The sequence below is a fragment of the Scyliorhinus torazame genome, chromosome 21 (assembly GCF_047496885.1).
Source record: "Scyliorhinus torazame isolate Kashiwa2021f chromosome 21, sScyTor2.1, whole genome shotgun sequence".
Lineage (NCBI taxonomy): Eukaryota > Metazoa > Chordata > Chondrichthyes > Carcharhiniformes > Scyliorhinidae > Scyliorhinus > Scyliorhinus torazame.
The window spans coordinates 63873472-63899133 of record NC_092727.1 but is presented as its reverse complement, the minus strand read 5'-3'; the positions used below and the strand labels follow the sequence as shown (position 1 = coordinate 63899133).

At 47.0% G+C, this 25662-nt stretch overlaps 1 protein-coding gene across 3 annotated transcripts in view; it reads left to right on the top strand.

Moving 5' to 3' along the window:
- cdc27 (cell division cycle 27) overlaps positions 1-25662 on the top strand; it is a 241920-nt gene that overhangs the window by 147213 nt on the left and 69045 nt on the right. For all 3 annotated transcript variants that reach the window (XM_072486884.1, XM_072486887.1, XM_072486886.1), the window contains one exon: positions 14246-14454. In XM_072486884.1, coding sequence (XP_072342985.1) covers positions 14246-14454 — 209 coding nt within the window. The remainder of the gene's footprint in view (positions 1-14245; positions 14455-25662) is intronic.

Here is a 25662-nt window from a genome sequence, read left to right as displayed (position 1 = left end):
AACTTGTGCATGAAGATGTTGGCATTTTCAGGTGCAACTTTGGTGCCCATGGCTGTTCCGTGTGTCTGGATGAAGTACTTGTTGTCGAAGGTGAAGACGTGATCCAGGATGAAGTGGATGAGTTGTAGAATTGCGTCTGGAGATTGGCAGTTGTCGGTGTTGAGAGTCAGGTCACTTCAGCAGTCAAGGACATTCAGCCTCCGATCTTTGGGTAAACATTAACCAAGGCGGCCTTCAACGCAAGACAACGCAGAATCGCTGAGCAGAAACTGATAGCCAAGTTTGCATTCATGAGGACGGCCTCAACCGGGATCTCGGGTTTATGTCACATTACATGAAACCCCCAGAAGACTGCCCGGGTTTGCAGAACCCTGCTAACTGTCCTGGCTTGAGACAATTCACACCTCGATTACCTGTGATTATCCCTCACTCCACTCACACTGTTGGTACTAAGACTTGTTTACCTGTAAGACTTGCATTCCAACCATTCTTCACATTACAATCTGTAATTATCTTGCAATTGTGTCTCTGCCTGGAAAATGCTGTGTTTGTGAACCTGCCTCCACTTCACCTGATGAAGAAGCAGTGCTCCGAAATCTTGTGATTTCAAATAAACCTGTTGAACTTTAACCTGATGTTGTGTGACTTTTTATTTAACAGAGAAAAATAGGATAGGTGAAGATGAATTATTTACACTGGTTGGAGATTCTCATCTAAAATGTAGGTCGAGACCGTTCAGGAGAGATGTTAGGAAGCGCTTCTTCACTCAAAGGGTGGTAGAGATTTGGAGCACCCTGCCACAAACATTTTAGAACAGACCGTTATTACGAGTATTGGTGTTACGGAGACTTGGTTGAGGGAAGGGCAAGACTGGCAGCTAAATATCCCAGGGTATAGATGCTTCACAGGAGGGATAGAGGGGGAGATAAAAGGGGTGGAGGAGTTGCATTACTGGTCAGAGATGATATCGCAGCTGTGATTAAGGAGGGCACAATGGAGGATTTGAGCACTGAGGCAATATGGGTAGAGCTAAGAAATAGGAAGGGTGCACTAACATTGTTTGGACTTTACTACAGGCCTCCCAAAAGCGAGCGTGAAGTAGAGGTACAAATATGTAGACAGATTATAGAAAAATGTAGGAGCAATAGGGTGGTCGTGATGGGAGATTTTAACTTCCCCAACATTGAATGGGACTCATGTAGTGTTGGAGGTGTAGATGGAGCAGAATTTGGAAGGAGCATCCAGGAGACCTTTTTAGAGCAGTATGTAAATAGTCCAACTCGGGAAGGGGCCATACTGGACCTGGTATTGGGGAATGATCCCGGCCAGGTGGTTGAAGTTTCAGTCGGTGATAACTTTGTGAATAGCGACCACAATTATGTAAGTTTTAGAATACTCATGAACAAAGACGAGAGTGGTCCTAAAGAAAGAGTGCAAAATTGGGGAAAGGCCAAGTATGACGAAATTCGGAAGGAGCTAGGGAATGTGGATTGGGAGCAGCTGTTTAAGGGTAAATCCACATTTGAAATGTGGGAGTCTTTTCACGAAAGGTTGATTAGAGTGCAGGACAGACATGTCCCTGTGAAAATGAGGGATAGAAATGGCAAGATAAGGGAACCATGGATGACGGGTGGAATTGTGAGACTTGCTAAAATGAAAAAGGAAGCATACATAAGATCTAGGCGACTTAAAACTGACGGAGGAATATCGGGAAGGTAGGACAAATCTCAAACGCGCAATAAAGAGGGCCAGAAGGGGTCATGAAATATCTTTGGCTAACAGGGTTAGGGAAAATCCCAAAGCCTTTTATTCGTATATAAGGAGCAAGAGGGTAACTAGAGAAAGGATTGGCCCACTCAAAGACAAAAGAGGGAATTTGTGCAGAGGAAATGGGTGAGATTCTTAATGAGTACTTTGCATCGGTATTCACCAAGGAGAGGGACATGACGGATGTTGAGGCTAAGGATGGATGTTTAAATACTCTAGGTCAAGTCGGCATAAGGAAGGGGGAAGTTTTGGGTATTCTAAAAGGCATTAAGGTGGACAAGTCCCCAGGTCTGGATGGTATCTATCCCAGGTTACTGAGGGAAGAAATAGCTGGGGCCTTAACAGATATCTTTGCAGCATCCTTGAGCACGGTTGAGGTCCTGGAGAACTGGAGAATTGCTAATGTTGTCCCTTTGTTTAGCAGGGTAGCAGGGATAATCCAGGGAATTATAGACCTGTGAGCTTGACGTCAGTGGTAGGCAAACTGTTGGAGAAGATACTGAGGGATAGGATCTATTCACATTTGGAACAAAATAGACTTATCAGTGATAGGCAACATGGTTTTGTGCAGGGAAGGTCATGTCTTACAAACCTAATAGAATTCTTTGAGGAAGTGACAACGTTAATTGATGAGGGAAGGGCTGTAGATGCCATATACATGGACTTCAGCAAGGCATTTGATAAAGTTTCCCATGGCAGGTTGATGGAAAAGGTGATGTCGTATGGGGTTCAGGGTGTACTTGCTAGATGGATAAAGAACTGGCTGGGCAACAGGAGACAGTAGTGGTGGAAGGGAGTGTCTCTAAATGGAGAAAGTTGACTAGTGGTGTTCCACAGGGATCCGTGCTCGGACCACTGTTGTTTGTGATATACATAAATGATCTGGATGAAGGTATAGGTGGTCTGATTAGCAAGTTTGCAGATGATACTAAGATTGGTGGAGTTGCAGATAGCGAGGAGGACTGTCAGAGAATACAGCAAAATATAAATAGATTGGAGAGTTGGGCAGAGAAATGGCAGATGGAGTTCAATCCAGGCAGATGCGAGGTGCTGCATTTTGGAAGATCTAATTCAAGAGCGAACGAAACGGTCAATGGAGTCCTGGGGAAAATTGATGTACAGAGAGATCTGGGAGTTCATGTCCATTGTACCCTGAAGGTGGCAACGCAGGTCGATAGCATGGTCAAGAAGGCATACAGCATGCTTGCCTTCATCGGACGGGGTATTGAGTACAAGAGTCGGCAGGTCATGTTACAGTTGTATAGGACTTTGGTTAGGCCACATTTGGAATACTGCGTGCAGTTCTGGTCGCCACATTACCAGAAGGATGTGGATGCTTTAGAGAGGGTGCAGAGGAGGTTCAACAGGATGTTGACTGGTATGGAGGGTGCTAGCTATGTAGAAAGGTTGAACAGATGAGGATTGTTTTCATTGGAAAGACGGAGGTTGAGGGGGGACCTGATTGAGGTCTACAAAATATTGAGAGGTATGGACAGGGTGGATAGCAACAAGCTTTTTCCAAGAGTGGGGGTGTCAATTACAAGGGGTTACGATTTCAAGGTGAGAGGGGGAAAGTTTAAGGGAGATGTGCGTGGAAAGTTTTTTACGCAGCGGGTGGTGGGTGCCTGGAGCGCTTTGCCAGCAGAGGTGGGCACAATAGCATCATTTAAGATGCATCCAGACAGGTATATGAACGGGCGGGGAACAGAGGGAAGTAGATCCTTGGAAAATAGGTGACAGTTTTAGATAAAGGATCTGGATCGGCGCAGGCTGGGAGGGCCGAAGGGCCTGTTCCTGTGCTGTAATTTTCTTTGTTCTTTGACAGTGTTAGGTGTGTTAAAAAGCATTAAGGTAGTCAAATCCCCAGGGCCAGATGGCATCTATCCCACATTACTGGGGGAGGCAAGAGATGAAATCGCTGGGCATCTGACAGAAATCTTTATGTCCTCATTGGCCACAGGTGAGATCCCAAAGAATTGGAAGATAGCCAATGTTGTACTGTTATTTAAGAAGTGTTGCAAGGATAATCCGAGTAATTATAGGCCAGTGAGCTTCACGTCAGTTATAGTGAAACTGTTGGGAAAGATTCTCAGAGATAGGATCTGTGCACATTTGGAAGCGAATGGTCTTATTAGTGACATACAGCATGGTTTTGTACAAGGGAGGTCATGTCTTACTAATTTGCTTGAATTCTTTGAGGAGGTGACGAAAATGGTTGACGAGGGAAGGGCTGTGGATGTTGTCTGCATGGACTTTAGTAAAGCAATTTGATGAGGTCCCTCATGGCAGGCTGGTGCAAAAGATTATATCACTGGGGTCAGGGTGAACTAGCTGGGTGGATCCAGAATTGGCTTGGCCATAGAAGACAGGGAAGCAGTGGAAAGGTGTTTTTCCAAATGGAGGTCTGTAACTAGTGGTGTTCCGCAGGGATCAGTACAGGGACCACTGCTATTTGTAATAAATATAAATGACTTGGAAGAAAACGTAGCAGGTCTGATTAGCAAGTTTGCGGATGATACGAAGATTGCAGGAATTGCGGATAGTGATGAAGATTGTCAGAGAATACAGCAAGATATACATAGGCTGTAAAATTTTGCAGAGTAATGGCAGATGGAATTTAACCCAGACAAATGCCATATGATGCATTGTGGTAGATCCAATTCAAGTGGGAACTATAAAATTAACGCAGTACCATCAGGAGCATAGACACACACAGAGAGACCTGGGCGTGCAGGTCCACAGTTCCTTAAAAATGGCAGCACTGGTGAAAATGGTGGTAAGGAAAGCATATGGCATGCTTGCCTTCATAGGACGGGCTGTCGAGTACAAAAGCTTGAGAATTATCTAGAACGTTGGTTAGGCCGTATTTGGAATACTGTGTCCAGTTCTGGTCACCGCACTACCAGAAGGACGTAGAGGCTTTGGAGAGAGTACAGAAAAGGTTTACCAGGATGTTGTCTGGTATGGGAGGGTATTGGCTATGAGGAAAGATTGAATAAACTGGGATTGTTCTCCCGAGAGAGCCGGAGGTTGAGGGGCGACATGATAGAAGTTTAGAAAATTATTAGGGGTATAGATCGGGTGAACAGTTGGTTTCTTTTTCCCAGGCCGGAACTGACAATTACAAGGGGGCACAAGTTCAAGGTGAGGGGGGACAGGTTGGGTGGAGATGCGCGGGGAAAGTTCTTTGCACAGAGGGTGGTGGTGGCCTGGAATGCACTGCCAAGTGAGGTGGTTGAGGCAGATACGTTAGCGACCTTTAAGACCTATCTCGATTGACACATGAACAGACTGGGTATAGAAGGATGCCAGCAGTTGCTCTAGATAGGACATGTGATCAGCACAGGCTTGGAGGCCCGAAGGGCCTGTTTCTGTGCAGTATTCTTTGTAGAAACAGTTGTTCAAGCTAAATCAGTTCATTTTAATTGTGAGATAGATAGATTTTTATTAAGCAAAGATATTAAGTGATATGGGCCAAAGGCTACAGATCAGTCATGATCTCCCAGAATGGCAGGGCAGGCTTGAGGGACTGATGACCTTCTCCTGGTCCTCTGAGACCAAACTGCACACAATATTCCAGGTGTGATCTCATCAAGGCCCAAGATAATCTGCATTTCTGTTTTTGCTACCAAAGTGAATAACAACACATTTATCCACATTATACGACATCTGCCTTGCACTTGCCCACTCAACTCTGCATCTTCCTCAGAGCTCACCTTCCCACACAGCTTTGTGTCGCCTGCAAATTTGGTGATATTACATTTAGCTCCCCCATCTAAATCATTGATCTATATTGTGAATAGCTGGGGTCCTAGCACTGATTCCTGTGGTACCCCACTCATCCCTGCCTCCATTTGCATAAAGACCCGTTTATTCCTACTTTGTTTCCTGTCTTAGAACCAGTTTTCTATCCACCTTAATACACTACCCCCAAACCCGTGGACTTTAATTTTACACGCTAATCTCTCAGGTGGGACTTTGTCGAAAGCCTTCTGAAAGCCCAACTAAACCACATCCACTGGATCCTCTCGTCAACACTACTAATTACATCCTCAAAGAATTCCCGTTTTTGCCAAGTATGATTCTCCTTTCAAAAATCCATGCTTTCTTTGTCTGATCCTGCCACTCTTCAGTCACCCTTCTGTTGGAGAGGGTTTAAACTAATGTGGCAGGGGGGCGGGAACCAATGCAGGAAGTCGATGGGAAATAAAACGGGGCCAGAAACAAAAAGCAGCCGGGGGGAAAGTGTAAGGCAGAGAGGCCATAGTCAAAAATCCGAAAGGGCCACAGTACAGAGTAGTACAGTACAATGACTGAGGAGAGCTCCATGAATAAGCCCAGTAATACCAAAAGGAATAAAACAGGAAGTAAATCCATAAATGGAAAGCGAAGCAGCAGGTTTTTACATGAAGATAAAAGCAAATTACTGGAATCTGAAACTAAAGAGAAAATGCTGGAAAATCTCAGCAAGTCTGGCAGCATCTTTTTACATGACAAAGAGTCATCGGACTCGAAACGTTAGCTCTTTTCTCTCCCAAAGATGCTGCCAGACTTGCAGAGATTTTCCAGCATTTTCTCGTTTATTAAGATATGGGTTCAACGATAAGTAAAATTAGGAGAAAAGTTAAAAGGAAAAATAACTTGAGAGAGGTTACTGACAGAGGTGTTGAGATTCAAAACGGAAGTATAAAAGCCAACATAAGGGTACTTTACCTGAATGCTCGTAGTATTCGGAATAAGGTAAATGAGTTGATGGTGCAAATCAGCATGACTGACTATGATTTAGTGGCCATTACTGAAACATGGTTAAAGGATGGTCACGACTGGGAGTTAAATATCCATGGGTATCAAACTATTTGGAAGGGCAGAATGGATGGTAAGGGTGCTATGGAGGATAAGGTTGAATCCATTTGGGTGGAAATCAGGAATATTAAGGCGAATAAAATCACTGATAGGAGTAGTCTGTAGGTCACCAAATAGTAACATTACGGTGGGACGAGCAAAAAACAAAGAAATAACTGGTAGAAATACAAGGGTAGTGGGTGTCTGGAACTCGCTGCCGGAGGAGACGGTGGAAGCAGGGACAATAGTGACGTTTAAGGGGCATCTTGACAAATACATGAATAGGATGGGAATAGAGGGATACGGACCCCGGAAGTGCAGAAGATTTTAGTTTAGACGAGAAGCATGGTCGGCACAGGCTTGGAGGGAAGAAGGGCCTGTTCCTGTGCTGCACCTTTCTTTGTTCTTTGTTTAACTGATGCATGTAGAAATGATACAGCCGGTGTCATGGGGGATTTTAATCTACATGTCGATTGGTTTAACCAGGTCGGTAAGGCAGCCTTGAGGAGGAGTTTATAGAATGTATCCGCGATAGTTTCTGAGAACAGTATGTAATGGAACCTACGAGGGAACAAGCAATCCTAGATCTGGTGCTGTGTAATGAGAAAGGATTGATTACTGATTTCATAGTTAGGGATCCTCTCGGAAGGAGCGATCACAATATGGTGGAATTTAAAATACAGATCGAGGGTGAGAAGATAAAATCAAACACTCGTGTTTTGGGCTTAAACGAAGGAGATTACAGTGGGATGAGAGAAGAGCTAGCTAAGGTAGACTGGGAGCAAAGACTTTATGGTGAAACAATGGAGAACCTTCCAAGTGATTTTTCAGTGCTCAGCAAAAGTTTATACCAATAAAAAGGAAGGACTGTAGAAAGAGGGAAAATCGACCGTGGATATCTCAGGAAATAAGCGAGTGTATCAAATTGAAGGAAAAAGCATACGAAGTGGCAAACATTAGTGGGAGACTAGAGGACTGGGAAATCTTTAGGGGGCAACAGAAAGCTACTAAAAAAGCGATAAAGAAGAGTGAGATAGATTATGAGAGTAAACCTGCTCAGAATGTAAAAACAGATAGTAAAAATTTCTACAAATATATAAAACAAAAAAGAGTGGCTAATGTAAATATTGGTCCTTTAGAGGATGAGAGGGGAGATTTAATAATGGGAGATGAGGAAATGGCTGAGGAACTGAACAGGTTTTTTGGGTCGGTCTTCACAGTGGAAGACACAAATAACATGCCAGTGGCTGATGGAAATGAGGCTATGATAGGTGAGGACCTTGAGGCGATTGTTATCGCTAAGGAGGTAGTGATGGGCAAGCTAATGGGGCTAAAGGTAGACAAGTCTCCTGGCCCTGATGGAATGCATCCCAGGGTACTAAAAGAGATGGCTACGGAAATTGAAAATGCAACCGTGATAATTTACCAAAATTTACTGGACTCTCGGGTGGTCCCGGCAGATTTGAAAATAACAAACGTGACACCACTGTTTAAAAAAAGGAGGTAGGCAGAAAGCGGGTAATTATAGGCAAGTTAGCTTAACTTCGGTAGTAGGGACGATGCTGGAATCGATCATCAAGGAAGAAATAGCGAGGCGTCTAGATGGAAATTGTCCCTTTCGGCAGACTCAGCATGGGTTCATAAAGGGCAGGTCGTGCCTAACTAATTTAGTGGAATTTTTTGAGGACATTACCAGTGCGGTAGACAACAGGGAGCCAACGGATGTGGCATATCTGGATTTCCAGAAAGCTTTTGACAAGGTGCCACACAAAAGGTTGCTGCGTAAGATAAAGATGCATGGCGATAAGGGTAAAGTAGTAGCATGGATAGAGGATTGGTTAATTAATAGAAAGCAAAGAGTGGGGATTAATGGGTGTTTCTCTGGTTGGCAATCAGTAGCTAGTGGTGTCCCTCGGAGATCAGTGTTGGGCCCACAACTGTTCACAATTTATATAGATGATTTGTAGTTGGGGACCAAGTGCAATGTGTCCAAGTTTGCAGATGACACTAAGATGAGTGGTAAAGCAAAAAGTGGCGAGGATACTGGATTCTGCAGAGGGATTTGGATAGGCTAAGTGAATGGGCTAGGGTCTGGCAGATGGAATACAATGTTGACAAATGTGAGATCCATTTTGGTGGGAATAACCGCAAAAGGGATTATTATTCAAATGATAAAATATTAAAACATGCTGCTGTGCAGAGTGACCTGGGTGTCCTAGTGCATGAGTCTCAAAAAGTTGGTTTACAGGTGCAACAGTTGATTAAGAAGGCGAATAGAGTTTTACAAAGAACAAAGAAAGATTACAGCACAGGACCAGGCCCTTCGGCCCTCCAGGCCTGCGCCGACCCAGATCCTCTATCTAAAACTGTCGACTATTTTCTCAGGATCTGTATCCCTCTGCTCCCTGCCCATTCATGTATCTGTCTAGATACATCTTAAATGACGCTATCGTGCGCACCTCTACCACCTTCGCTGGCAATGCGTTTCAGGCACCCACAACCCTCTGCGTAAAAAACTTTCCACGCATATCGCCCTTAAACTTTTCCCCTCTCACCTTGAACTCGTGACCCCTAGTAATTGAGTCCTCCACTCTGGGGGGAAAAGCTTCTTGCTATCCACCTTGTCTATACCTCTCATGATTTTGTATACCTCAATGAGGTCCCCCCTCAACCTCTGTCTTTCTAATTAAAATAATCCTAATCTACTCAACCTCTCTTCATAGCTAGCGCCCTCCATACCAGGCAACATCCTGGTGAACCATCTCTGCACCTTCTCCAAATCATCCACATCCTTTTGGTAATGCGGTGGCCAGAACTGTACGCAGTATTCCAAATGTGGCCGAACCAAAGTCTTATACAACTGTAACATGACTTGCCAACTCTTGTACTCAATACAAGCGTAACATGACCTGCCAACTCTTGTACTTCACTTTTGTCCTTCATTGCTAGAGGGATGGAGTTTCAGACAAAGGACATTATGCTGCAACTGTATAAGGTGTTAATGAGGCCACACCTGGAGTATTGTGTTCAGTTTTGGTCTCCTTACCTGAGAAAGGATATACTGGCACTTGAGGGTGTGCAGGGGAGATTGACTAGGTTAATCCCAGAGTTGAGGGGGTTGGATTACGAAGAGAGGTTGAGTAGACTGGGACTGTACTCGGTGGAATTTAGAAGGATGCAGGGGGATCTTGTAGAAACATATAAAATTATGACGGGAATAGATAGGATAGATGCAGGGAGGTTGTTTCCACTGGCGGGTGAAAGCAGAACTAGGGGTGCATAGCCTCAAAATAAGGGGAAGTAGATTTAGGACTGAGCTCAGGAGGAACACCTTCACCCAAAGGGTTGTGAATCTCTGGGATTCCTTGCCCAGTGAAGCAGTTGAGGCTCCTTCATTGAATGGTTTCAAGATAAAGATAGATAGTTTTTTGAAGATTAAAGGGATTAAGGGTTATGGTGTTCGGGCGGGAAAGTGGAGCTGAGTCCACAAAAGATCAGCCATGATCTCATTAAATGGCGGAGCAGGCTCGAAGGGCCAGGTGGCCTACTCCTCCTAGTTCTTGTGTTCTTATGTTCACTGTTTTCCTTCATCACCTGATTGCTTCAAATACATCACAGATTCACGTGTTAGAAACCGTTTCAATGTTTTTATATTTTCCCACCATCTTAAGCCAGTTTTCTTGTCCTGTTTTCACCTTTAGTCTCTTTTGATCTCTGTCCCCTGATTTGCTGATGAGAATTCAGGATTGTTGAGTGGTTCCAGTTTCTTCACACTTCATCTGTTGCGAACCTGGTGTACAGAAAGTTTTGCCACGGTTTCCAGATTAGTCTCTAAATTGAGACTATAGCAATCAAGCACTCTAATAGGAAAAATCCTTTACTTCAATTTATCGACCTGTCAATTCATCTCAGATGAGTTGGTGTATTGGAAAATGATGAAACGTTTGGCCTTTGAGGTGCAGGAGCACCTCATGTCCACAGTATTCCAACTTGACCTGTTGAAATTTTTTGAGAACAAATCAAGTCCGCACCTTTTATTTTTTCCCTTTTCCTTTTCATTTATTCTTTCCAACCGTATCAATTTACTTCAGTCCACACCTGGTATCTGGACAACTCGCACTCATGAACATGCAACTTCAGATCAGATTTTGCCTCCGGTCCCTCCTATGTTTATAACCAAAACTGCACTCTTCCTTTTTTTTTTTACACTCCTTTTTCTACACCCAACAATAATCAGTAACGAATGTAATGTCAATCCCCATATCAATAACAATGATCCCATCCTCCCACCAAACTCCCAAACATTAGCCCGCATGTTAACAGAAACAAATGACAAAAAGGAATCTGGAATCACCCATAGTCACCATTAACACAAACAGTCCCCCTTCGCCAACCCTCCCAGCCCCAACCGATTCGATGTGATCCAATTCTCGAAAGTGCATAATAAATAACGTCCATGAATTGTAGAACACGTCCATTCTTCCCCTCAGTTCAAATTTGACCTTTTCAAGCGTCAAGAATTCCATCAGGTCCCCCCGCCACGCCAGGGCACAGGGTGGAGAGATTGATCTCCACCCTAACAGGATCCGCCTTTGGGCCATCAACGAGGCGAAGGCTACAACATCTGCCTCCGCACCCGTTTCCAACCCGGCTGGTCCGACACCCCGGATATGGCCTCCCGAGGGCCTGGGTCTAGTTTCACGTGCACCACTTTAGAGATTACCCTAAAAACCTCCTTCCAGTAATCCTCCAGCTTTCGACGGGACCAAAACATATGAACGCGGCTTGCACCCCCCGGCAATGTTCACATACATCTTCTTCCCCCTCAAAGAGTCGGCTCATCCTCCCCTTGTAAGGTGCACTCTATACACCACCTTCAGCTGTATCAGCCCCAACCTCGCAAACGAGGTGGAGGCGTTCACCCTCTGAAGCACCTCACACCAGAACCCCTCCTCCATACCTTCTCCCAACTCTTCCTCCCACTTTGCCTTGATCCCTTCTAGCGGCACCTTCTCCTCCTCCAAAATGGCCCCGCAAACTGCCAATACTACCCCCTTCTCCAGTCCCCCGGTCGTCAGCACCTCCTCCAGCAATGTGGAAGCCGGCTCTACTGGGAAGCTCTGTATCTAATTTCTGGCAAAGTCTCGAACCTGCATGTATCTAAATATTTCCCCCTGCTCCAGCCCATACTTCGCTCCCAACACTTTCAATCCCGCAAAACGACCCCCAAGAAACAAATCTTTTAGTGTCCTAATTCCTTTCTCCTCCCATCTCTGAAAATTTCCATCCCACTTCCCTGGCTCAAATCTATGGTTCCCACGAATCGGCATTTCCCTTGACCCTGCCCCCAGCCCGAAGTGCTGTCAAAACTGCCTCCAAATTCTCAACAAAGCGATTACTACCGGACTCCTGGAGTATCTCCCCGGGGCTGTTGGGAGCGGTGCTGTCGCTAGCGCCTTCTATCCTGACCCCCTACCCAAACATTCCTCCATTCTGACCCATTGGGAGTCGACCCCTCTGACCCAGCTCCGTACCGTCTCCGCATTCGCCGCCGAGTAATAATACATCAGGTTCGGAAGACCCAAACCCCCTGCCTGCCTTCCTCTCTGTAGTAGCACCTTTTTAATTCTGGTCACCTTCCCTCCCCATATGAACGAGGTAATCATCCCTTCAATCTCTCTTTTTAAAAATAAAAAAATGCCGTTGGCAGGAAAATCGGCAGGCATTGAAAAATAAACAGGAATCGCGGCAGCACATTCATTTTAACTGCCTGTACCCAACCCGCCAGTGACAGAGGGAGACCATCCCTCCTTGCCAGATCAGCTTTCACTCTCCCTACCAAACTAGAAATGTTGTACCTACAGAGCCCCCCCCCCCACCCCAATCTCGAGCAACCTGCACCCTCAGGCATCGAAAGTGAGTCCATGCCCTGGCAGCCCCCCCACCCCTGCCCCCACCCCCGGGCTGAGACACCACAAAATATTCAGTCTTGTCTCGATTTAATTTGTACCCTGAGAAAGACCCAAACACCCGAAGCAGCTCCAGTATTCCCCCTATTGACACACTTCCGACACGTATAATAACAAGTCATCGGCATATATGGATACCCTATGCTCTATTTTCCCCCCCCCCCCCCCCCGTACTATCCCTTTCCATATCCCCAAACTTCTTAATGCAATGGCTCAATCGCGAGTGCGAACAGCAGGGGGGACATGGGACATCCCTGCCTAGCCCCACGGTGGAGAGGAAAGTATTCTGAGCTGATATTTGTGCGGACACTGGCCCTCGGCTCCTTATACCCAGCCCACAAATTTGGGTCCAATTCCAAACTGCTCTAGAACTGCCATCAAGTACCCCCATTCTACCCGGTCAAATGCTTTCTCGGCATCCAATGCCACAGCCTCCTTTTTTCCTTCCCCTCCGCTGGTACCATAACCACGTTCAATACCCTCCTAATGTTCGAAAAGAGCTGCCTCCCTCTCACAAACCCCGTCTGACCTTCACCTATCACCTTCGGGAGGCACTCCTCTAGCCTACCTGCCAGTACCTTCGCCAATATCTTTGCGTCCATGTTTAAAAGTGATATGGGCCGATACGACCCACACTCCATCGGATCCTTATCTTTCTTAAGCAACAGGGTAATCGATACCTGCCCCAAAGTTTGTGGTAACACCCCCTTCCCTGTTGCCTCCTCAAACATCCCCACCATCAGCGGCACCAGCTTATTTTTGAATTTTTTATAATATTCCACCGGAAACCCATCCGGCCCTGCCACCTTCCCTGACTGCATCCTCCCAATCGCATCTTTTATCTCCTGCTCCACTATCGCCCCTTCTAATGTAGTCCTGTCCCCTTCCCCTAACCTCGGGTACTCTAGCCCATCTAGAAATTCCTGCATCTCCCGTCCTCCCCCAGGTGACTGTACAACCTCTCAGAATTCCTTAAAGACCTTGTTAATCTGATCTGGATCTACCACCAACTTCCTTGCCCTCTCCCGCAGCTGGTCAATTTCCCTTGCCGCAGCCTCCCTACGGAGCAGAACATACCATGCTCGTAAATTGCCCCCCTTGCTCGCCTCAATTGGCGTGCTGCCTTCCTGATAGATAGTCGGTCAAAGCTCGTCTGGAGTTCCTTCCTCTTTTACTCTGTCTTTATCTGTCTCAATTGTTCTTTTTATCTTTCGTGCACTCTATTTATCATCCATCACGGACTAATGCACTCTTATGAGGCCAACTTAGGTGAAAACGGTTGTGGAGGTCACTATTTAATACCGTCTCCAAATCTGACACCAGTATGTCAATCCCACAGATGCTCGGAATCTAGACTGATCATTTTGTAATTGAGATATGATAAAATGACCCTTTGTCAGACAGCTGACTTTGTTTAACAGGTCTGCTTGGCTATTCAAAATGTGTTTAGACATGGCCCTAAGTGGGAAAACCTATCAGTGCCAGGTGTGTGTGAGATTTTATTGTATACTGTGGACTAACATATACGAGCCAGATTAGTTTGATTCTTAAAACCATTCTTCTGCTCTCTGCAATCTTTATGCCCTGCACTTGTGGTTGGAAGCACATTGTGTGTGGAATGGATGCTGCCTGTGCAGTTGTGCTGAATTGTTATTTTCCTCAAACAGGCTTGGTGTGCTGCAGGGAACTGCTTCAGCTTGCAGCGAGAGCACGATATCGCAATCAAGTTCTTTCAGAGAGCCATTCAAGTGGATCCAAACTTTGCTTATGCATACACTCTCCTTGGTCACGAGTTTGTATTAACGGAAGAGCTGGACAAAGCTTTGGCCTGTTTCAGAAATGCAATCCATGTAAACTCGCAACACTATAATGCCTGGTAAGCAAAGCTTGTTAATGTTTTGGAGTGATTTTTGTGAAGTCATAATTCGGCAGCTATGAAATTCAACTGGTGTTGGTAATGTTGCCTTTGCGGACAAGAGGAAGCAAGACTTGCTTTTGGTGGGACATTCAAGTCTCCGCCTGATGAACCCGGGTAACCTGTGCTGAATGCAGAGTCACCTTAAGTGACTCTGCCATCAGAGCTAAATGTGAAAACTGAGTGCAATGCATTGTGCTGGAAACACATGATGATGTGCTGGTGTCAAATTTAATGCTTAATTTTAGTGAATCATATTTGTGGCATTGAGACCATTTGACCCTTTGTGTCTTGTATCATGAGATACAACATGTTTTCCCCCACAAATGCCAGTAAATGGCACTCTAGTTTGAAACTTGTTTAAATGCTATTTAGTTTGACAACCGAAAATTAATTCAGAACAAGACAGATCAGATGAGCTTGCTATTAAAATCGGTGTTTAATACGGCTGTTTATTTAGACAGAATTTCATATAATAAAAGTACAATTCAGTGTTGACCAGTCAGAGGCAGTGGTATTGTCACTGGACGAGGGTTATGCCCTGGTTAAAATCCAACATCTAGAATTAAAAGTCTAAGGTTGACCATGAAACCATTGTCAATTGTTGTAAAAACCCAACTAATGTCCTTGAAGGAAGGAAATCTGCCGTCCTTAACTGGTCTGGCCTACATGTGACTCCAGATCCACAATAATGTGTTTGACTCTTTTAAATACTCTAAAATGGCTTAGCAAGCCACTCGGCTGTATCCAACCACTACTGAAACAGACCACTTGTCCTAGGCACCGGAAAAGACAATGGCGCACCCAGTCCTGTCGACCCTGCTGTTTCCTTCTTACTAACATCTGGGAGCTTGTGCCAAAATTGGGAGAGCTGTCTTGCACCCTGACATAATCATACCGTGGAAATAATGTCCGAGACAACACCATTGCCATCACAGCACCACTGTGCTACCTAGAAGAGGTGGTGGCACAGCGGTACACAGTAGAGAGGGAGTTGCCCTGGGAGTCCTCAATATCGTCTCTGGACCCCATGAAGTTTCATGGCACCCAGGTCTAACATGGGCAAGAAAACCACCTGCTGACTACCACATACTGTCTCCACTCAACTGATGAATCAGATCACAGCTAGAGTTCAGTGTGCAGTTCTGGTCACCACACTACAGAAAGGATGTGATTACACCAGAAATGGGCAGAGGAGATTCATCAGGATGTTGCCTTGGCTGGGGCATTTCAGCTTTGAAGAGCGATCCCTTTGAAGAGGGGTTGTTTTCCTTGGAGCAGAGAAGGCTGAAGGGGGACCTGATTGAGCTGGACAAAATTGAGAGGCATAGATGTGTTAGATAGATACTTTTCCTGTAGGTAGAGGGGTCTATAACTAGGGGCCATAGATTTACGTCTACTTGAAATCCTTCCAACAACAACCTGAGTAAAATGTCCCAAGGCAATTCACAGGAGCATGATAACAAAATGACACGGAACTGAATAAGGAGATAGGAGGTCAGATGACCAAAGCTTATCGGCGGTTGCTCTTAAGTAGTCCTTCAGAGGAAAGCGATGTTAAGGGAAGGAGAGGTAAGGGATCAGAATTATAAATGTGTTGGTATCTCCGCGCATTGGGCTGGAGATCAGGGACGTGGGTGGAGAGTGTGAAAAACCACGAGAATTTTAAAATAAAGATCTCGCTTGACCAGGAAGGAGGTGAACAGGACTTGGTGTGAGTTTGGTCAAGGGCAGCAGAGTTTTGGTTAATACGTTTACTAACGGTAGAATGTGGGTGACCAGCCAGGAATACATTGGAGTAGTTAAGTCTGGAGAGAATCGAAACATGAATGATTTTCAGGCACTAATTAACTGAGGCTGTGGTAAAGTTGGGGGTGACATGGAAGAAGATGTAGGCAGTCTTAATTATGGCACAAATATGCAATCAATAGCTTGTGGTAGGATCAAATATGACACTGAAGGTTGCAAACAGACTGGTTTAGTCTCGAACCGTTGTCAGAGAGAGATAAAGTCTGTGGCTAGAAAATAGAATTTGAGAAAGCTAGCAGGATGTTGGCATATCAGCTGAGGAAGCAGGAGGCGGCGAGCGAAATAGCGAAAATTAAGGATGTGAGGGGGAAAGTAGTGAGGGACCCAGAGGCGGTTAATGACGTGTTTTGTGAATTCTATAGTCGTTTATATGAGTCGGAACCCCCTGGGGGAGAGGAGGGAATGAACCAATTCCTGGAGAGGCTAGAGCTCCCAAAGGCAGATGAGGAGCTGGTGGAAGTCTTGGGGGGCCAATTGGGCTTGGTGAAGTGATAGACTGATTGGGGCAATGCAATCAGGTAAAGCCCTGGGACCTGACGGATTCCCAGTGGAATTTTATAAAAAGTTTTCGGGGCTAGTGGAACCGCTGTTAAGGCTTTCAATGCATCTAAGGAGTTGGGAGTGCTTCCCCAACGCTATCATAGGCATCAATCTCTCTTATCCTGAAGCGAGACAAGGACCCAGAGAGTTGTGGATCGGACAGACCAATTTCCCTTTTAAATGTAGATGCTAAATTACTGGCAAAGATCTTGGCCAACAGAATAGAGGACTGTGTCCCGGAGGTAATAGGTGAGGTTCAGACAGGATTTGTGAAGGGCAGGCACCTGACGTCCAATATTAGACGGCTTCTTAATGTTATAATGATGCCAACTGAGGGGCGTGAGGCTGAGGTGATAGTAGCCATGGAAGCAGAGAAGGCTTTCGACCGGGTGGAGTGGACATACTTATGGGATATTTGAGGCAGGTTCGGGTTCGGGCAGGGATTTGTGGACTGGGTCCAGCTGTTGTATCAGGCCCCGGTGGCAAATGTGAGAACCAACTGAACCTGGTCAGAATATTTTAATCTCGGGAGAGCGACAAGGCAGGGATGCCCGCTCTCCCCATTACTGTTTGCCCTGGCCATAGAGCCTTTAACAATGGCCCTTAGGGTATCAAGTGGTTGGCAGGGACAGTGAGGGGGTGGGGGTGGGGTGGGGGGGAGCACAGGGTTTCTCTCTTTACGGAAGACTTGCTGCTTTATTTAACAGACCCGGTTGGGGGGGGGAATGACCGAAATCATGGAGGTACTGAGAAAATTTGGGCTATTTTCAGGCTACAAGTTGAATATGGGAAAGCGGACTTCGGGTGGCGGCTATGAGGGAGTAGGTCGCACATTTGGTGGCTCCCGCTTCCGTCAGACCTTTGGACCTTTTCCCCTGACTTTTTTGCGCTTTTGAGCGCAGAACTGGAAAGCAGTAGCACTCAGGCACAGGACCCATACAGAATTGTATGGACCTAAGAAGCCTGAGGGACCGTAAACAGCAGAAGAAGTGGTCGAGTAAGGGCACAGTGGAGACTGTGAGAGAGACCAGCATGGCTGGTGTTCAGAGCAAGGAGCCGACAGCCCAGCTCACAATGGAGCAGCTGCTGCAGACTACGCAGGAGGGCTTTTTGGCTCTGAAGCATGACAACTTGGAGCCGTTACAGAAGTTGATTGACCGGATGGGAAAAAGACTGGATGATCAGGCTGAGAAGCTCCAGCAGTTGGAGAAGACAGTGGAGGAGCAGGCTGACTTTCAAACGGTGGCGGATGTGGGGATTTGGAGGCTGAGGGACCAGCAAAAAGTGCTTCTGGAAAGGCTGGAGGACCTGGACAACAGATCTCGCTGGCAGAACGTGAGAACCGTGGGCCTCCCGGAGGGGGCAGAGGGGCTAGATGCTGCTGCATATGTGGAGGGTATGTTTGAGAAGTTGTTGGGGAACGAGGTGTCCCACGCCCACCGGTGGTGGACGGGGCACACAGAGTGCAGGTGAGGCAGCCGTGATGAGAGGGTCCCCCATGAGCGATGGTGGTACGCTTCCACAGGTACCTGGACAAGGAACGGGTGCTGCAATGGGCAAAGAGCACACAAAGCTGTATTTGGGACAATACCACCCTCCGTGTGTACCAGGATTTGAGCGCTGAGGTGGCCAGGAGGAGGGGAGGCTACAGGCAGGTGAAGGAGATACTGTATAAAAATAAGGTGAAACTTGGGCAGCTTCTTCCGGCGCGACTGTGGGTCATGAATAAGGATCAGCACCACTATTTCGAGGAACCCGAAGACGCGATGGACTTCGTTAAGAAGCAAGGGCTGGCCCTGAGCGGAGGACGTTTGGACTCATGGTAGAGCTTTTAAGTATATGTGGTGTCTCTCCCGTTTTGAAAAGTGCCTGCATGTTTGGGTCAGTTTTTGTTGTTTCTTTTTTCAACCTTGTTGGGGGGTTGGAAGGTGGTAGGGATGTATCTTCTTTTTTGCGTGGTTTACCTGAATGTTTCCTGTTTGGGCTCTTTGATTAGTTTGAGTTTGGCTGGGGGGACATGAATAAAGAAAACAGTTAAAAGGGTTGGGTTAAAATGGATGCTTCAGGGGAACTTTGTGCAATCTTTTTCTGTGTCTGTATGGGAAGGACTGAAGAGGACCTGTTATTTCTTATCTCTTTTTTTTTTTCTTGTTTAACTTGAATGGTGCTATTGTGGGGATTGTTTAATACTTGTATAGAGTGTTTGCTTAAGTAGGCCTGATCTGGGGAAGTAGTGTGGAGGGGTCGGGGGAGGAGTGACTGGGAACAATGGGTGGGAGACGTGATGGTGCCGAGGCTGGGAGCCCCAGGCTAGCTGAGTGCAGCTAGTCAACAGGAGCCGAGGTGGGGGTGTCCATATAGTTAGATTAGAGCAGGGGCTAGGTGATAGAACAAAGAACAAAGAAAATTACAGCATAGGAACAGGCCCTTCGGCCCTCCCAGCCTGCGCCGATCCAGCTCCTTTCTAAACCTGTCACCTATTTTCCAAGGATCTACTTCCCTCTGTTCCCCGCCCGTTCATATATCTGTCCAGATGCATCTTGAATGGTGCTATCGTGCCCGTCTACCACCCCCGCTGGCAAAAAGTTCCATGTACCCACCACCCTCTACGTAAAAACTTTCCACGCACATCTCCCTTAAACTTTCCCCCTCTCACCTTGACCCCTTGTAATTGACACCCCCACTCTTGGAAAAAGCTTGTTGCTACCCACCCTGTCCATACCTCTCATAATTTTGTAGACCTCAATCAGGTCCCCCCTCAACCTCCGTTTTTCCAACGAAAACAATCCTAATCTACTCAACCTTTCTTCATGGCGAGCACCCTCCATACCAGGCAACATCCTGGAACCTCCTCTGCACCCTGTCTAAAGCATCCACATCCTTCTGGTAATGTGGCGACCAGAACTGCACGCAGTATTCCAAATGTGGCCTAACCAAAGTCCTATACAACTGTAACATGACCTGCCGACTCTTGTACTCAATACCCCGTCCGATGAAGGCAAGCATGCTCTATGCCTTCTTGACCATGCTATCGACCTGCGTTGCCACCTTCAGAGTACAATGGACCTGAACTCCCAGATCTCTCTGTACATCAATTTTCCCTAGGACTCTTCCATTGACCGTATAGTCCGCCCTTGAATTAGATCTTCCAAAATGCATCACCTCGCATTTGCCTGGATTGAACTCCATCTGCCATTTCTCTGCCCAACTCTCCAGTCTATCTATATTTTGCTGTATTCTCTGACAGTCCTCACTATCTGCAACTTCACCAATCTTAGTATCATCTGCAAACTTGCTAATCAGACCACCTATACCTTCGTCCAGATCATTTATGTATATCACAAACAACAGTGGTCCGAGCACGGATCCTTTGGAACGCCATGAGTCACCTTTCTCCATTTTGAGACACTCCCTTCCACCACTACTCTCTGTCTCCTGTTGCCCAGCCAGTTCTTTATCCATCGAGCTAGTACACCCTGAACCCCATACAACTTCACTTTTTCCATCAACCTGCCATGGGAAACTTTATCAAACGCCTTACTGAAGTCCATGTATATGACATCTACAGCCCTTCCCTCATCAATTAAGTTTGTCACTTCCTCAAAGAATTCTATTAGGTTTGTAAGACATGACCTTCCCTGCACAAAATCATGCTGCCTATCACTGATAAGTCTATTTTCTTCCACGTGAGAATAGATCCTATCCCTCAGGATCTTATCCAACAGTTTGCCTACCACTGACATCAAGTTCACAGGTCTATAATTCCCTTGATTATCCCTGTTACCCTTCTTACACAAAGGGACAACATTAGCAATTCTCCAGTCCTCCGGGACCTCACCCGTGCTCAAGGATGCTGCAAAGATATCTGTTAAGTCCCCAGCTATTTCGTCCCTCGCTTCCCTCAGTAACCTGGGATAGATACCATCTGGACCTGGGGACTTGTCCACCTTAATGCCTTTTAGAATACCCAAAACTTCCCCCTTCCTTATGCCGACTTCATCTAGAGTATTTAAACATCCATCCCTAGCCTCATCATCCGTCATGTCCCTCTCCTTGGTGAATACCGATGCAAAGTACTCATTAAGAATCTCACCCATTTCCTCTGACTCCACGCATAAATTCCCTCTTTTGTCTTTGAGTGGGCCAATCCTTTCTCCAGTTACCCTCTTGCTCCTTATATACGAATAAAAGGCTTTGGGATTTTCCCTAACCCTGTTAGCCAAAGATACTTCATGACCCCTTTTAGCCCTCTTCATTGCACGTTTGAGATTTGTCCTACTTTCCCGATATTCCTCCAAAGCGTCATCAGTTTTAAGTCGCTTCGATCTTATGTATGCTTCCTTTTTTAACTTCACTAGTCTCACAATTCCACCCGTCATCCATGGTTCCCTAATCTTGCCATTTCTATCCCTCATTTTCACAGGGACATGTCTGTCCTGCACTCTAATCAACCTTTCGTGAAAAGACTCCCACATTTCAAATGTGGATTTACCTTTAAAACAACTGCTCCCAATCCACATTCCCTAGCTCCTGCCGAATTTTGTTATACTTGGCCTTTCCCCAATTTAGTACTCATCCTTTCGGACCACTCTCGTCTTTGTCCATGAGTATTCTAAAACCTACGGAGTTATGATCGCTATTCCCAAAGTAATCACCGACTGAAACTTCAACCACCTGGCCGGGATCATTCCCCAATACCAGGTCCAGTATGGCCCCTTCCCGAGTTGGACTATTTACATACTGCTCTAAAAAACTCTCCTGGGTGCTCCTTAGAAATTCTGCTCCATCTACGCCTCCAACACTACATGAGTCCCATTCAAATTTGGGGAAGTTAAAATCTCCCATCACGACCACCCTATTGCTCCTACATTTTTCTATAATCTGTCTACATATTTGTACCTCTACTTCACGCTCGCTTTTGGGAGGCCTGTAGTAAAGTCCCAACAATGTTACTGCACCCTTCCTATTTCTTAGCTCTACCCATATTGCCTCAGCGCTCGAATCCTCCATCGTGCCCTCCTTAATCACAGCTGTGATATCATCTCTGACCAGTAATGCAACTCCTCCACCCCTTTTACCTCCCTCTCTATCCCTCCTGAAGCATCTATACCCTGGGATATTTAGTTGCCAGTCTTGCCCTTCTCTCAACCAAGCCTCAGTAACACCAATAACATCATGTTACCAAGTACTAATCCAAGCCCTAAGTTCATCTGCCTTACCTGCTACACTTCTCGCATTCAAACAAATGTACCTCAGACCACCTGTCCCTTTGTGTTCATCATCTCTTCCCTGTCTACTCTTCCTCATGGTCACATTGAGTTTATTATCTAGTACCTTACTGGCTTTAGTTGCTGCCTCTTTACTGATCTCTAACTTCCTAATCTGGTTCCCACCCCCCTGCCACATTAGTTTAAAACTTCCCCAACAGTGTTAGCAAAAGCACCCCCTCGGACATTGGTTCCAGTCCTGCCCAGGTGTAGACCATCCGATTTGTAATGGTCCCACCGCACCCTGAACCGGTTCCAATGTCCCAAAAACCTGAACCCCTCCCTCCTGCACCATCTCTCAAGCCACGTATTCATTCTGACTATTCTTGAATTTCTACTCTGACTGTCTCGTGGCACTGGTAGCAATCCTGAGATTACTACCTTTTGAGGTCCTACTTTTTAACTTATCTCCTAACTCCCTAAATTCTGATTGTAGGACCTCATCCCATTTTTTACCTATATCGTTGGTGCCTATATGCACCACGACAACTGGCTGTTCACCCTCCCTCTTCAGCATGTCCTGCAGCCGATCCGAGACATCCCTGACCCGTGCACCCGGGAGGCAACATACCATTCGGGATTCTCGTTTTCGAACACAGATATGCCTGTCTACTCCCCTTACGGTTGAATCCCCTATGCCAGTCTTTTTCCTGCCCTTCTGTGCAGCAGAGCCAGCCACGGTGCCATGAGCCTGGATACTACTGCCTTCCCCTGGTGAGTCATCTCCCCCAACAGTATCCAAAATGGTATACCTGTTTTAGAGGGAGATGACCGCAGGGGACACCTGCGCTGCCTTCCTGCTCTTTCTCTGCCTTTTGGTTACCCATTCCCTGTCTTCCTCACCAATCCTAATCTGCGGTGTGACCAACTCACTGAACGTGCTATCCACGACTTCCTCAGCATCGCGGATGCTCCAAAGTGAGTCCATCCGCAGCCCCAGAGCCATCATGCGGTCTAACAGGAGCTGCAGCTGGACACACTTCCCGCACGTGAAGGAATCCGGGACATCGGCCGCGTCCCTGAACTCCCACATTGAGCACGAGGAGCATAACACGGGTCTGGGATCTCCTGCCATTTTTACACTTTACCTTAACTGATTACAAATATAATATCAAATAATGAATAAGTGAAAGGAATAAAGATTTTAGTTACCAATCACAATACTTGCCAACACTCGAAGAGTTAAATTTCTCCCAGCTACTGCTAATTGGAGCACTTTCCTTACCATCCAATCAGGTCACTGCTTTGCTGTGATGTCACTTTTCAAGGTAAGTTTTTAAAGTGGTAAACTTACCTTCCCGACAGACCGCTGGCCACTGCCCCCACCGCAAATCTGAAGGCCGCTTCCCCTGCAGCTGTGTTTCTGCCGCTCTCCTCGCGCTCTTTTATCCTGTGTCCCCGCCGCTCTCCTCGAGCTCTTTTATCCTGTCTCTCCGCCGCTCTCCTCGCACTCTTTTATCCTGTGTCTCTGCCGCTGTCTTTGCGCTCTTTCACTGTGTTTCCGCCGCTCTCCTCGCGCTCTTTCACTGTGCCCCCGCCGCTGTCCTCGCGCTCTTTTATCCTGTGGTGTTGCTCGTGGGGAGGGAGTTATTCTGCTGATGGGGATGGAAACTGGGCATGGTAACAGTGAGGAGGTCATGGGTGGAGCCAGTCAGGAGGCGGGCCAGGTGAAGCGCGACACATGGCTGGGGGGCTGGCCAAGGATAGGGGATGGCGGATCGGCAGTATGCCCCTAATTGGGATGATGTGGATTTTATTAGGAGGATGCTAGGGAGGATCCCTGACTTGGACTCCTGTAAATTGATCATGGGCGGGGACTTTAATACAGTCCTGGACCCGAGCCTGGACCGGTCATGCACAAAAACGGGTAGGTTGCCAGCGATGGCAAAGGAACTGAGAGGGTTCATGGAGCAAATGGGGGCAGCAGATCCGTGGAGATTTAGCCGGCCGGCGGCGAGGGAGTTCTTATACTACTCCCACGTCCACAAGGTATACTCCTGAATTGACTACTTTGTTGTGAGTAGGGACCTGCTGGCCGGAATGGTGGGGGCAGAATATTCGGCAATTGCCATATCGGACCATGCTGCGCACTGGGTTGACCTGCAGTTTTGTGAGGATAGCTTTCAGCGCCCACCATGGAGGCTGGAAGTTGGACTACTGGCGGACGAGGCGGTGTGTGAGAGGCTGAGGAAATGCATGCAGAATTACCTGCAGGTGAACGATACTGGAGAAGTCTCGGCAGCGGTGTTCTGGGAGGCACTGAAGGCAGTGGTGAGAGGGGAGCTGATTTCAATCCGGGCGTACAGGGACAGGACAGATAGGGCAGAGACAGACCGACTGATTAAGGAAATCCTACGGTCGTACAGGAGTTACGCGGAATCCCCAAGGCCAGAGTTACTCAGGAAACGACAGAGGCTGCAGGCCACATTTGGGGTGCTGACTACAGGCAAGGCTGTAGAGCAGCTTGGAAAGGTAAAAGGCGCGATTTATGAGCATGGGGAGAAGGCCAGTAGAATACTTGCGCAGCAACTAAGGAAGAGGGAAGCAGCTAGGGAAATAGGGAGGGTAGTGGATGGGGAAGGTAATCTAGTGGGTGACCGGCAGGGCTGAACAAGGTCTTTTGGGACTTTTATAAGAAGCTGTACACTTCGGAACCACCCGGGGGACCGGGGGGGATGAGGCGATTCCTGGACTGACTGACCTTCCCAAGAGTGGGGAGGGGGTTGGTGGACGGACTGGGGGCCCTGGTCAGGATCAAAGAGGTATTGGAGGGCCTGAAGGTCATGCAGTCGGGTAAAGCCCTGGGCCGGACAGGTACCCGGTGGAGTTTTACAAAGAATTTGCTGGGATAGTGGGGCTGGTGCTGGTCAGGGTCTTTAACAAGGCAAGAGACAGAGGGAGTTTACCCCCGACGATGTCGCAGGCCACCATCTCACTCATTCTGAAACGGAATAAGGACCCGGAGGCCTGTGGGTCATACAGGCCGATCTCTTTGATCAACATAGACGCCAAGTTACTGGCCAAGATCTTGGCGACCAGAATTGAGGACTGTGTACCGGATGTAATTGTGGAGGACCAAACCGGGTTTGTAAAGGGGAGGTAGCTGGTGGCCAACTGAAGAAGGCTGCTTAATGTCATTATGATGCCCCTGGAGAGTAGGGAGGTAGAGATAGTGGTAGCCATGGATGCTGAAAAGGCTTTTGACCGGGTCAAGTGGGATTATCTGTGGGAGGTACTAGGACGGTTCGGGTTCGGGGCGGGGTTCATCGACTGGGTTAGGCTATTGTATCAGGCCCCGGAGTGTGAGGACGAACAGGACGACATCGGACTACTTTAGACTGCACCGTGGGACAAGACGGGGCCGCCCTCTCTCCCCACTGCTGTTTGCGCTAGCCATAGAGCCGCTGGCAATTGCACTGAGAGCTTCTAGGGGCTGGAAAGGGCTGGTCCGGGGGTGAGTGGAACATCGAGTCTCGCTATACGCAGATGATCTGCTGTTATACGTATCGGACCCAATGGTGGGGATGGACGGTATTATGGCAACCCTGAGGGA